Source organism: Rana temporaria, chromosome 13, assembly GCF_905171775.1.
Source record: "Rana temporaria chromosome 13, aRanTem1.1, whole genome shotgun sequence".
Taxonomy (NCBI): domain Eukaryota; kingdom Metazoa; phylum Chordata; class Amphibia; order Anura; family Ranidae; genus Rana; species Rana temporaria.
The window spans coordinates 55,952,905-55,966,837 of NC_053501.1; the positions used below are offsets into that span (position 1 = coordinate 55,952,905).

At 44.3% G+C, this 13,933-nt stretch overlaps 1 protein-coding gene across 11 annotated transcripts in view; it reads right to left on the minus strand.

The window, feature by feature from the left end:
- Window positions 1-13,933, minus strand: part of LOC120920819 (ryanodine receptor 3) — a 692,572-nt gene that overhangs the window by 56,741 nt on the left and 621,898 nt on the right. For all 11 annotated transcript variants that reach the window (XM_040333156.1, XM_040333154.1, XM_040333152.1 and 8 more), the window contains 3 exons: window positions 11,502-11,673; window positions 3,547-3,633; window positions 2,779-2,982 (listed from right to left, as the gene is read on the minus strand). In XM_040333156.1, the coding sequence (XP_040189090.1) occupies window positions 2,779-2,982; window positions 3,547-3,633; window positions 11,502-11,673 (463 nt within the window). The remainder of the gene's footprint in view (window positions 1-2,778; window positions 2,983-3,546; window positions 3,634-11,501; window positions 11,674-13,933) is intronic.

Sequence of the window (13,933 nt, forward strand, 5' to 3'; positions counted from 1 at the left end):
GTTTCCGAACATGCGTCAGAGTTTTGCATGTCGGAATTGCGATCGGATTTTCCGATAGGAATTTTTTCCGTTGGAAAATTTGAGAATCAGCTCTCAATCTTTTGTTGGTGGAAATTCCGACAGCAAAAGTCTGATGGAGCATACGCACGGTCGGAATTTCCGTTTAAAGCTCACATCAGACTTTGGCTGTCAGAATTTCTGATCGTGTGTATGGGGCATAAGTCTTTACTTGAGCTAGTAACCTTTTTTGAATTCATCTGGAAGAAACACTGTAAACTTTTGAAAATTTTGGTTAGATTTTGATAGAGTGGTAAGGGGTTAGAAAGGTCAGATTTTAAATGTTTTTATTGTTTTTTGTGTCACCCCTCGGGAGAATCACCTTCTCTACTTGTCCTGGTGACTATTTTTACTGACAATGAAAGTGAGGGAAAATCCAAAATCTTTGTTTGTCACATGAACCGGAATAGAGAGGAAATCTTCTACTAATATACTTCTAAAGCATGACAACAATGGAAAGATTTTTCTCATTTTGACAGGTCTACAGTATAGGAAGTAAATAAAAATCTCTGGAAGCTGATACGTGGGAAAAAAGAACATGACACAAGCTTTAACCATTCTATAATACTCCACCCAAAATGAAAAAAAAAAAGGTTTTAGCTTTTGATATATTTTGGACAATTTCCATCAGTGTCCACATATAAAGGTACATTTTATGTTTAGTCTTACTACCTTGAAACAGGTGATGTTGCTCTCTCTTCTGCACCTTATTGCATTTTAGCTTGTTAAAATGCTAGGGACATGTCCTGTGACATCTCTTCCCTCCCCACCTTACATTCTGGTCACTGATAAGAAGGCACAGAAGACAGCTATTGCCAGAAGTTATACACTGCTTTGATCCTTGTCAGTTAAAAAAAATGCTTAGAAACAAAATTTGAAAGCCAATCAAGCAACCAATGGGGACAAACTTTTTTCCTTTAGAGCCGGTTCACACAGGGGACTTCGGGGGCGACTCGGCCAGGCGACATGAAGACGACATCTAAGGCGACTTGCAAAATGACTTCTGTATAGAAGTCAATGCAGGTCGCCCCGAGTCGCCCCCGAAGTAGTACAAGAACCTTTTTCTAAGTCGGAGCGACTTGCGTCGCTCCTATTAGAACGGTTCTATTCACTAGAATGGGACGCGACTTGTCAGGCGGCTGCGTCGCCTGACGAGTCGCCCCAGTGTGAATCTTCAATCAAACTGCCATCTTCTCTACTTCCCTGCCTCCTGTTGTCACGGCCCTAACTTCATTGGGGTAATGTTGCCCAACAGGTGTGGGCGAACACAGTTTATGGTGGTTCCTGGCGGCTGGTACGGTTACTGGGTACTTGAGTTCTAAAAGACTTAGCGGGGTAATGTTGCCTCATATGTGTGGGTGGACAGTGTTTATGGTGGTAGGTACAGTTACTTGGTGCTCGAGTCCTGAAAGACTGAGCAGATGGTTTGGTTAAAGTTTTAATGGTGATATTGGTCTGTGTGTTTAATGGTATGGTACAATGAAGGTTAAAAGTTATCATATTTGTTTTAAAACAAAAATAAAGGGGCAGCGGCCATAATTTTCCACACCAGTTTTATGGTTTTCTATACTATCAGGATTGATCAGATGGTGGTGGTGAGGTGGGGTGGAATCAGGGTGGCTGTTTGTGGGGTTGTACAGTCCCATGTAAACTCTGCTGAAGATCAACCTAATGCCCGCACACACAATCGGTTTTCCTGTTGGAAAAAGTCTGATGAGAGATTTGGACGGAAATCCCGACCTTGTGTATGCTCCATCAGACTATTTCCAACGGAAAAACTGCTGGAAAAAGATAGAGAACAGTATCTCTTTTTTCCCCGTCAGGAAAAAAACTGATCGGAATTTCCGATTGTGTGTACAAATCCCAACGCGCAAAATTCCTACGCATTCTCAGAAACAATTCGATGCATGCTCAAAAGCATTGAACTTCATTTTCTTGGCTTGTCGTAGTCTTTTATGTCACCGCGTTCTTGGTAGTCAAAAGTTCACTGAACTTTTGTGTGACCATGTGTATGCAAGGCCGGCTTGAGAGGAATTCTGTCGGAAAAAACATACAACTTTTTGGAGAGGGGAAAACCGATCGTGTGTACAGGGCATTAGTCTGACTTTAGACCTCTGTGATTACACTAAGTGATATCTTAGGCCCCGTACACACGGCCGAGGAACTCGACGTGCCAAGCACGTCGAGTTCCTCGTCGAGTTCTGGGATGAAGCCGCCGAGGAGCTCGGCGGGCCGCCTTCTCCCATAGAACAACGAGAAAATAGAGAACATGTTCTCTATTTTCTCGTCGAGCTCCTCGGCGGCTCCATCGAGCCAAAACTGTACAGACGACAGAGTTTCTCGGCAGAATCCGGGTTTTGACCGAGTTTCTCTGTGAATTCTGCCGAGAAACTCTGTCGTGTGTACGGGGCCTCACAGTGTGTGTGTGTGTGTGTGTGTGTAAAGTCCAATAGCAAAAATCCAGAGTTTTCAGAGAATGTTTTTATGCTGATTATGTAAGAATTTGTATTTGTCCTATCATCAGAGTTTTGAGCTATCAGACTTGTAAAGTATGTCCAGGCTTACATTAGTACAAGGTTAGTAGTAAATATTTTTACCATAATGTTTGAGATTAGAGGCTAGCCAGGCATATCTATAAAATGTTGTTCTCGTCAGTGATGAATATAAATTCATCTGATACAATATGACAGTTAGAGACTCACAACATCTTTTAAGTATTACCTTAAGACAGTAATATCCAATAACACAGACAAAAGAAATGATGGTGTGAATAACAGCCAGGATACGCAATGTTGGAGCCATGTAGCCAGTAGATTCCTGTAGAACAAAGTAAACGGCTCCCTCTGCTTCCTCCTCATCTTCCTGATATGTGTTCCAGAGATTTGGTTCATTATCTGTGTCATCACTAGCTGGTTCCTCCGTTACCTAACAACACAGAGGAATATCTAATGATAGCAAGTAGTATTTGAGCACTACCTAATAGGTTTTTAAGTGCTTGAACGGTATAGAAAACTGCTTTACACATGTGGCTACTGTATGTCAAGGTTAATGTAGCAATGATATTATTTACATTATCAGCATCCTAACTAGCTTTATTACTTCTATTAACTTTTTTCCTTATTCATACTTCATATCATTTATTTCCTGAAATATCAGGCCAATGCCAGTACAAGCTTCAGTGTTTGGGAATTACAAAAAAGTTATTTTTTATCTGTTTAACCTTTCTAGCACAAGGATTGGCAGCAAAGCGACATAATGAGCAGCGTATGGGCTGACTGTGAAAGAATAAAGCACAACGGAGCTTTAGTGTGGTACTGACGATGAAAGCTCGTCTTGAGAAGAGACACTGAGATGTATGCCTTTATAAAAGTCTTTTCTCACTAGAGGACAATAGAATAAGAAATATGAGAAAAAGATTCTGTCCTTAAAGTACATTGACTGAAGATCACTCTACAGCACAGATACTGTATGTCATATAAAAGGCATTACCTTGTAGAACAATAAAATGAAGTTAATGGCAAATGCAACAAACAGAGCAAGGAATCGTAGGTTGTAGAAATTTCTTGCCAGATAATTCTGAAAGGAAAGAGAATAAAGAGGATTAAAGAATAAAAGATATGTCTTGGATTCATATTCAGCTTTAAAGTTTTCTACATGTTTTTACTGTGCTCCCTCAGGGACAATTTTTTTCAATGGTCATTTGGTTTAAAAATAAGTAAGTGATGCAAGTTTTTATGAAAAGTTAAGCTGAAATATTCACTTTGATTAAATAAATTGTTGCCAAGACATGGACATAGGTCACTGAAAATCAGATGAATTCAATGTACATACAGACTAAGGAACTAGGAGATAGAAAGAGGATGATGAGAGAAGTAGGGAGAGTGCTGCACAGTCTGAAAATGTTTGCTGCCGTCACAGTTTTTTTTACTTTGGTAACAATTGCATTTAGCAGGTTGTAGCCAATGTTAGTTGATTTATTTCAAGTAACAATTTTAAACAGTTTTTTTATATATATATATATATATATATATATACTCCTGATGTAAATCCTGTATAATAATAATAATACAATATATGTATATATATATTTATTTTATATATATATATATATATATATATATATATATATATATATATATATATATATATATATATATATATTGTGACAGTATGCGAGGTGCGATACATGATCATAGGTACATTTCACCTCGCATACGTTCCATTATGAGAGACTGAACCGGAATCCATTCCGGGTTTTACAGCCTCTGGGCCTGGCTAGAATTCCGGTCCGGATGTTTGGGTCCACTGGAGTCCACAATCAGCTGGACTTTAAATGTCCAGGAAGAGAGCACAACAGGGCTCTGGCTTGAAACTCAGGAAGGGACCTGAGTGAGGGGAGCGCTGAGTGCTGGACTGAAAAGGTTTGCTTTACTGCATGTTTTGTGGGTGTCAGGGACTAGCCCCACACTGTATAGAGAGGAGATCCTGTTTGTTTAGTTTAGCGCCGGACGGCAAGGATTTAATTTACTGTTTCGTTTATTTTAATCTGCAAACCGTTTATAAATAAAATCTGGCATCCGCCAGACTTAAAAGAAAGTGCCTGCTTACAGACTGTGATTTCAGAAAAGGTGATCCCCACGAGCTAATCTCTCACACGTGGTGGATTCAGCGGGCACTTTTCTGAAAATGGAAGAAATATTAAAGGCCCTGCTACAGGCCAATGCAGCCCAGCGGGAAACCAACCGCCAAGTCGCAGAGGCCGCTACAGCACAACAGGCTGCCCAGCAGGAGATAAACCGCCAAGTCGCAGAGGCCGCTGCAGCACAACACCGCCAAGTCTCAGAGGCCGTTGCAGCACAACACGCTGCCCAGCAGGAGATGAACCGACAGTTCGCCGAAGCTCTGGTGGAACTGAAAAAGGGGTCCGCACCTCCGGTGTTAGCGGAACCAAAGATTGTACGTGCTTCCTACCACCTGCAAAAGATGACACCGGCGGATGATGTTGAGGCGTACATGGCGACTTTCGAGAGAGTCGCTGACCGCGAAGGATGGCCAAAAGAGCAGTGGGCGGGACTATTGGCCCCATTCCTAACAGGAGAACCCCAAAAGGCCTATTTTGACCTAGAACCAGATAAGGCCCAGGACTATGAGACTCTAAAGACAGAAATACTCGCACGCTTGGGTGTCACCATGGCAGTCCGGGCCCAGCGCGTGCATCAGTGGTCCTATTCCAGCAACAAGCCACCCCGGTCACAAATGTTTGACCTGGTCCACCTCACCAGGAAGTGGTTGCAGCCAGAGACTCTGACCAGCCCCCAGATTGTGGAGTGTGTGGTAATGGACCGGTACCTGCGTGCGCTCCCTGCTACCCTGAGAAAGTGGGTCGGACAGGGGGACCCCAACACTGCAGCCCAAATGGTGGACCTAGTGGAGAGGTACAGTGCTACTGAGGACTTGATAAACCCACCTACGCCCCACTTCGGTGTGTCTCGGGGTGCAAGATCTCCCAACGGTTCGGGTAAGACTGTTCCGGGGTTCAAGAGTTTGGGGAGAGTGGATAAGACTGTTGTTACAGCAGATGAGACTGTAGGTCCTAGACCTGGAGACTGGCCAAAGAAGCCAGGAAGGTTTTTGGGACCGGTAAGAGGACTGGGGGTAGGGCAAATACGGTGTTTTCGTTGCCATGCATTAGGCCATATTGCTGCAAACTGCCCTCTAAATGATGAACCTATGCAATGTGATTATGTTGATAGGGTAAGACGCATTTCTCTGTTTGCACAGGTCGCATGTGTTGCGACAAGTCAGAGTCGCCTTGAAAAACAAATGTGCGTTATTTCAATAGATGGCAAGCCTCTTACAGCCCTGCTAGACTCTGGTAGTGTGGTGACCTTAGTCAGGAGTGCGTGTGTAGACCCCGCAAAACTACACCCCAGTTGTATTGGGGTAATATGCATCCATGGGGACACTCGGGACTACCAGACAGCGGTGGTTGAGGTTGATACCCCCTGGGGCTGTGTAACACATTCAGTGGGGGTGGTACCTTCACTGCTCCATGAAGCCTTAGTGGGGAGAGACTTTCCTCATTTTTGGAAGTTATGGGAGAGTGAAGGGAGGCCCGTAGATAGCGCTCCCCCTACTGGGGAAACATGGGAACTCTCACCAGACCCGTTTTGCCAAAGGGAAGGGCATGCTGTTGGTGGGATCGAGGAGGCCGGAGATCCTCCACCATTCCCTGCCATGGCTGGGGAACCGGAGGACTTAGAAGCTAGCACCCATCCTGAGGGTAACGAACAGGAAACCTCGCCTGACCCTGACATGGAGAGTAGCCAAAATGTGGTACCCGACTTGGAGGTCAGGAGGGAGGATTTCTGTACCGAGCAGCTGCGAGAGCCCACCCTCATGAATGCCAGGGAAAATGTTAAGGTGTTGGATGGGGAACCGGTGGATCCTAATTGGGTGGTGTCCTTTCCCTACATGGCAATTAAAAACAATTTGTTATATCGGGTGATAAAACATGGAGAGGAAGAGGTAGAACAGCTACTGGTTCCCAAACCCTTTCGCAGGGTGGTGCTAGACCTGGCTCATGGTCACGTAATGGGGGGACATCTCGGGGTCGAAAAAACCAGGGAGAGAATCACCCAAAGATTCTTCTGGCCCGGTTTGCATGCAGAGGTCAAGGAGTACTGTGAATCGTGCCCCGAGTGCCAAATGTCAGCACCATCGCCCCATTTTCGCAGCCCCCTTGTTCCTCTACCAATAATTGAGGTCCCCTTTGAAAGGATTGGCATGGACCTGGTGGGGCCGGTCGTGAAATCTGCCCGAGGTCACCAGCATATTCTGGTGATCCTGGACTATGCGACTCGCTATCCTGAGGCCATACCCTTGCGTAACACCTCCGCCAAGGTTATTGCCAAGGAATTAGTCCAGGTGTTTAGTCGAGTAGGGATCCCAAAAGAGATCTTGACCGATCAAGGCACCCCTTTTATGTCAAGGGTTACCAAGGAATTGTGTAGATTGTACAAAATCTCCCATCTCCGTACTTCTGTCTACCACCCCCAGACAGATGGTCTGGTCGAAAGGTTTAATAAAACATTGAAGAGTATGTTGAAAAAGGTGGTCGACAAGGATGGGAGAGACTGGGATTTTTTGCTACCATATCTCATGTTTGCCATACGAGAGGTTCCACAGGCCTCCACAGGCTATTCCCCCTTTGAGCTCTTGTATGGTAGGCATCCCAGGGGCCTGCTAGATATTGCTAAAGAAACGTGGGAAGGAGAGGTCAGTCCATATAGGAGCATCATAGAGCATGTCTCCTTGATGCAGGACCGAATCGCAGCCGTTCTGCCCCTAGTACGGGAACATATGGAGCGAGCCCAGGAGGCCCAAAGGAGGGTCTATAACCGGGGTGCCAAGGTCCGTACTTTCAACCCGGGGGACAGAGTGTTGGTACTGGTTCCCACGGTAGAAAGCAAGTTTTTAGCCAAGTGGCAGGGTCCCTTTGAGGTTGTCCAAAGGGTGGGGGAGGTAAACTACAAAGTCTACCAGCCAGGGAAAAGGAAACCACACCAAATTTACCATGTAAATCTCTTAAAGCCCTGGAAGGACCGAGAGACTTTACTGGCCACGTCCCCACTTCCAACAGACCGGATACCCGTGATACCTGACGTTCCCATCACGGATTCCCTGTCCGTAGCACAGCAAAGTGACGTTAGGGCATTCGTGCAGAAAAATAGAGATTTTTTCTCCCCCTTACCCGGACTGACCAACACGATCCAACATGACATAGTGACGGAACCAGGGGTTCGGGTAAATGTAAAACCATATAGAATTCCAGAGGCCCGGCGAGAGGCAGTTGCGGAAGAAATAAAAAATATGTTAGAGTTGGATGTGATCGAGGAGTCTCACAGTGAGTGGTCAAGTCCCATAGTGCTGGTCCCAAAACCTGATGGCAGTATTAAGTTTTCTAAAATCATTACAAAACCTAACAGTGTGTCCAAATTTGACGCCTACCCGATGCCCCGGGTCGACGAACTTGTGGACAGGTTGGGACAGGCTCGCTACATAACGACCCTAGACCTAACGAAAGGTTATTGGCAGATACCGCTTACTGAATTGGCCAAGGAGAAGACTGCCTTTTCCACTCCTGAGGGCTCGTTTCAGTATAAGCGGATGCCGTTTGGTCTGCACGGAGCCCCTGCATCATTCCAGCGAATGATGGACAAAATTTTGAGACCACATCGCTCGTATGCAGCGGCGTACTTGGACGATGTGGTCATCCACAGCCCAGATTGGGAATCGCACCTGCTCCGTGTACAAGCGGTCGTAGATTCCCTTAGGGAAGCACGTCTCACGGCCAATCCAAAGAAATGTGCCATAGGCCTGGAGGAGGCCAAATACCTTGGGTACATTATTGGCCGGGGGATGGTCAAGCCGCAGACCAATAAGATTGAGGCAATTCAAAAATGGCCCCAACCAGTCAATAAAAAACAAGTGAGGGCCTTCCTGGGCATTACGGGGTATTACAGGCGTTTTATACCCAATGTTGCCACCATTGCCGCCCCCTTGACCGATCTAACGAAGGGTAAGGGGTCGGTCATGGTAAAATGGAACCCCGAAGCCGAGGGGGCATTTCAGAAGTTAAAACAGGCTCTTTGTATGGTACCCGTACTAGTAACCCCGGATTTTAGCCAGGAGTTTGTTATACAGACGGATGCCTCTGAGGTGGGACTAGGGGCCGTACTGTCACAGATCAGGGATGGTGAGGAGCACCCAGTGGTATACCTGAGCAGGAAGCTGAACAAGCACGAGAAAAATTATGCCATCGTAGAAAAGGAGTGTCTCGCCATTAAGTGGGCCTTAGACTCCCTGAGGTATTACCTACTGGGGAGGTCATTTAAGCTGGTCACAGACCATGCTCCCCTGAAGTGGATGTGTGATAACAGGGAGAAAAATGCTCATGTGACAAGGTGGTTCCTGGCTCTACAGCCTTTTAAATTTACGGTGGAGCACAGGCCAGGGAAGCTCCAAAATAATGCAGATGCCCTCTCCCGTGTGCACTGTATGGTTGGGTCAAGTGCTCAGCCGCAGGGGCTTGAGCAGAGGGGGAGGATATGTGACAGTATGCGAGGTGCGATACATGATCATAGGTACATTTCACCTCGCATACGTTCCATTATGAGAGACTGAACCGGAATCCATTCCGGGTTTTACAGCCTCTGGGCCTGGCTAGAATTCCGGTCCGGATGTTTGGGTCCACTGGAGTCCACAATCAGCTGGACTTTAAATGTCCAGGAAGAGAGCACAACAGGGCTCTGGCTTGAAACTCAGGAAGGGACCTGAGTGAGGGGAGCGCTGAGTGCTGGACTGAAAAGGTTTGCTTTACTGCATGTTTTGTGGGTGTCAGGGACTAGCCCCACACTGTATAGAGAGGAGATCCTGTTTGTTTAGTTTAGCGCCGGACGGCAAGGATTTAATTTACTGTTTCGTTTATTTTAATCTGCAAACCGTTTATAAATAAAATCTGGCATCCGCCAGACTTAAAAGAAAGTGCCTGCTTACAGACTGTGATTTCAGAAAAGGTGATCCCCACGAGCTAATCTCTCACAATATATATATATATATATATATATATATATATATATATATATATATATATATATATAAAATGAACATTTATTACATGTACAAGAAATACAAATTTTGTATTTGCAACAAAAATCACAAATAAGTATAAACATAAACTTCTCATCTGATTTACATAACTATATTAACTCCACCAAATGCAAAATGTATACTACAAATGTACAGGGCAGGTATGTATCATACACTAAAGGCACATAAAGCGGCTCTTCAGGCATTTTTTTAACTTTACATCTATTAAATCCTCTGCCCTTGTTGTTTCAACTTTGGATAGTAAAGCATTTTTGTTCTGCCAGTAAATATCTTATACAGCCTACTTCCTGTTTCTTGTCTGGTAAAAAGCCTAGGCTTATGACATCATGCACAGCTCTCTCCCTCACTCTCCTGGGAGTCTGCTAGGAAGGGGGGGGGGGGTGAGGGACGAGTCATAAGAGGGCCAATGGGAGCTGCAGGGCTGCTGAGCTTGAGGTTTGCCTTTGTCTGTGTAAATCCAGGAAGTAAACAAGCAGCAGCTTCAGTAGCACACAGTTAAAATGGATGCAGCCAAACTCAGAGGGAGATTTCTGCAGCATATTTGGCAAGTACAGAATCACAGTACATATAAAATAATATGCAAAGTGGTTGGAAGGAAGCTTCAGAATGGCAAAAATGTTTTTATTACAAATTATATGAGCAGACTGTAATTCCTCTTCAATTTCTCCACCCATCCCCACACCATCGTCAGCACTTGGGACACACTGATTGTTTCCAGAATCTGGGGATCAGGGATTTGTCTGTGTTTAGTAAGTCTGGAGTGACACTCCTCTGAAGGGGTTCCGTGGAAAAGGAAATGTAAGGGAGGAAACCTCAATGGGACAAAGGGTTGTTTTCTGGGTCCATGGGCTGATTGTCCCCCAAAAGGCCCTAATCATGAAACATGTCCACCATAGGTGAAGAAGTGTGCCCCACTGGTTGCACCCCCTCCAGCAGCGATCATCGGCCATTGGAGACATCTGGGCCACACAGGATGGGGCCCTTTACTATCTACTGAGAAATGTATAGGATGTTTCTTGGACACATGAGCTAACGAAAGAAGTGTGTGTTAATCTGATCATCCTTTGTATCTGTGGAGGACTGAAATCCTGTCCTAGATCTCTCTCCGATTCTCGGATATAATGGGGGACAGATATGGTTTGTGTGCTAAGCACAAGCTTGTACATTTGTGACAGTAAGTGTTTGGATTCTGGGAGGTAAAACAGTTTTTTATATATTAATGCAAATAAGAACATCAATGCTTGTTTCTGATTGATTGTTGGGGGAAGCACCTCTGCATATACCTCTTTTTAAACATATAAGTTATTTTACTTTATCATGTTAAGCTTTAAATTTTGGCACAAATGTTTATATTTATAGATTGCCCTATTTTTCCTGAGCATTTGCTGTAAAAAAAAAAACACATTTAGCCTAGGTTCACACTGCTGCGAATTCAAAATCGCGGTAAAATGCGCGATTTTACCGCGATTTCGCGGCCGCGATTTTGCCGCGATTTGCCGCGATTTCGGCCGCAATTTAATGTAAATCGCGGCCCGAAATCGCAAAAAAGTAGTACAGGAACTACTTTTTGAAATTGCAGATGCGGCGTCGCACTGATTAGGACAGTGCCATTGCCGACAATTGCCGCCGATTTGAGATGCGATTTGACATGTCAAATCGCATCTCAAATCGTTCCAAATCGTACCCAGTGTGAACCAGGGCTGATATCACATTTTATTTGAATTGAAACTATAAATGCTAAGGAGATGAAAATGTTGACTGAATGTTCTTACTAGCATTTTGGTTTGGTAGATCTCCAATCCTGCCAGGAAATTTGCCATAAATGCTTCAGGCTTTTCTTTTTTCTGTCCACGTCTCCTCTTCTTCCTTGGTTCTCCTTTGCTTTCCAAGAATTCAGACTGTTCCTCAGTTTTAGCTTTGTCCTTTTTCTCGCCATCCTCCATGCTGCAAATAGAAAGTTGTCACTGATAGCAAAAGGTTATATCATTTTAATAACTGCCTTAGTCACCCCAAGCTCAGAATACGTGGTCAGTTTAGCATAATCAGTCACTACGTTAAGTTATGGTCTCAGATCCCACTGCTGCCACCAGAACATGACAATATCTCTCAGCTTCACCCTATGCAGAGAATTTTCAGCTAATGGGACAACAATCTAAGATCCAGCAGACTGAAAGTGATTGTCATGTATGTTGGTTACCTCCACAGTAAATTATTTACACAAAAATACACTAGCTACCACCATATGTTTTAATGGCAATGCACAGCACTCACAGCATCTGCTTTACCAATTTTGAGCTTTAAAGCGGAGTTCCACCCTGAAAATTTACTTTCTATTAACAGCTTGCCTTTAATGTAAAAAAAAAAAAAAAAAGTACTCACTTCTATCTGTCTTTTACTAGGCATATTTCGTAATCTGCCTAGTTCCTGGTCCTAGGTGGTTCAAAGACCCCATTGCCTCCTGGGAAATGATGACACTAATTTTCCAGGAGTCTCTAGGCATTACTGTGCCTAAAAATCGCCCAGCATGCACCTCTCCCTGAAAACCAGGAAGAAAAAGGAACGGGGCTTCACATGCCCACACATATGTTGGATACGGCCACACCATGAGCTGGAGGATATAAGGAAAGTCTTTGCAATGACTTCTGGAATGACTGGGGAGCTATTAATATGTTTTAGGGACTATTTAATGTGATTAATTTTAGCTTGCAAAAAAAAATTATGCATGGAACCCCGCTTTAAGAAAAGATCTGTGACACTTGCTGCAAACAAAGTTTACAATATGGTAGTTCATGGTAGTTACTAATATGCATGCAAGTTACTCACTAGGGGGAGAAACTCTGAGGGAATCAAAGATGGAAAAGGATCTAGTGGTCCTAGTAGATTACAGACTCAGCAATAGCATGCAATGCCAAGCTGCAGCAAGAAAGGCTAGAAGGCTATTATAATGCATTAAAAAATTATTTACGCAAGAGATAAAACTATAATTCGACCACTTTACATAACTCTGGTTAGGCCATATCTTGAGTATGCGGTCCAGTTCTGGTCAACAGTTCTCAGGAACGATGTGCTGGAACTGGAGAGAGTCCAGCCTGTGTTTGTTTGTTTTTTTCCTGTACGATTACTGTCATCAGCTACAGTCGGCAGCAGTAATCATTGTACTCTGACTGAGGAAACCTCCCTCTATCAAAATACAATATTACAGCGACAGGGATTTCCCCATCAACACTGAATGTGTTGATGGGGGAATCAAGTAATTTTCCTTCCTTCACCCTGTTGTTAAAGGAAAGAAAATTGCTTATTATGTATGACCAGCCTTACTTCAAGCTGCTGAGGGGTGGGGATTAAAGAAAATCTGTTACTTTGAATGGGCAAACTCAGCTTTGCTTTAAAGCTAGCCATATTACAAACATAACATTGTGAAGAAATGTAATAGGGGGGCTAAAAATGCTTGTTCTATTGGAACAAATGTAGCTCTATGCTCTCTTTAGCACTGGTCATATAAACAAAAGTTTATCAGAGATCGCTAAAGCCTATGGCCCAGATACTCAAAGGAGATACGACGGCGTATCTCCAGATACGCCGTCGTATCTCTGAGTCTAAGCCGTCGTATCTATGCGCCTGATTCTTAGAATCAGTTACGCAAAGATTTGTATTAGATCCGACCGGTGTAAGTCTCTTACGCCGTCGGATCTTAACTGCATATTTACGCTGGCCGCTAGGGGCGTGTACACTGATTTAGGCCTAGAAATATGTAAATCAGCTAGATACGCGAATTCACAAACGTACGCCCGGCCAACGCAGTACAGATACGCCATTTATATTAGGCTTTTCCCGGCGTAAAGTTACCCCTGCTATATGAGGCGTAGATGCGGCGTACCAATGTTAAGTATGGACGTCGTTCCCGCGTCAAATTTTGAAAATGTTACGTCGTTTACGTAAGTCGTTCGCGAATAGGGCTGGGCTTCATTTACGTTCACGTCTAAAGCATTGGCTTCTTGCGGGTTAATTTGGAGCATGCACACTGGGATACTTTCACGGACGGCGCATGCACCATTCGTAAAAAGCGTCATTTACCCGGGGTCACATAAAATGTACATAACACACACCCACATCTACCACATTTGAATTAGGCGGGCTTACGCTGGCCAATTTACGCTACGCCGCTGAAACTTTCGTTTGAGAATACGGCACTTGCCTGTAAAAG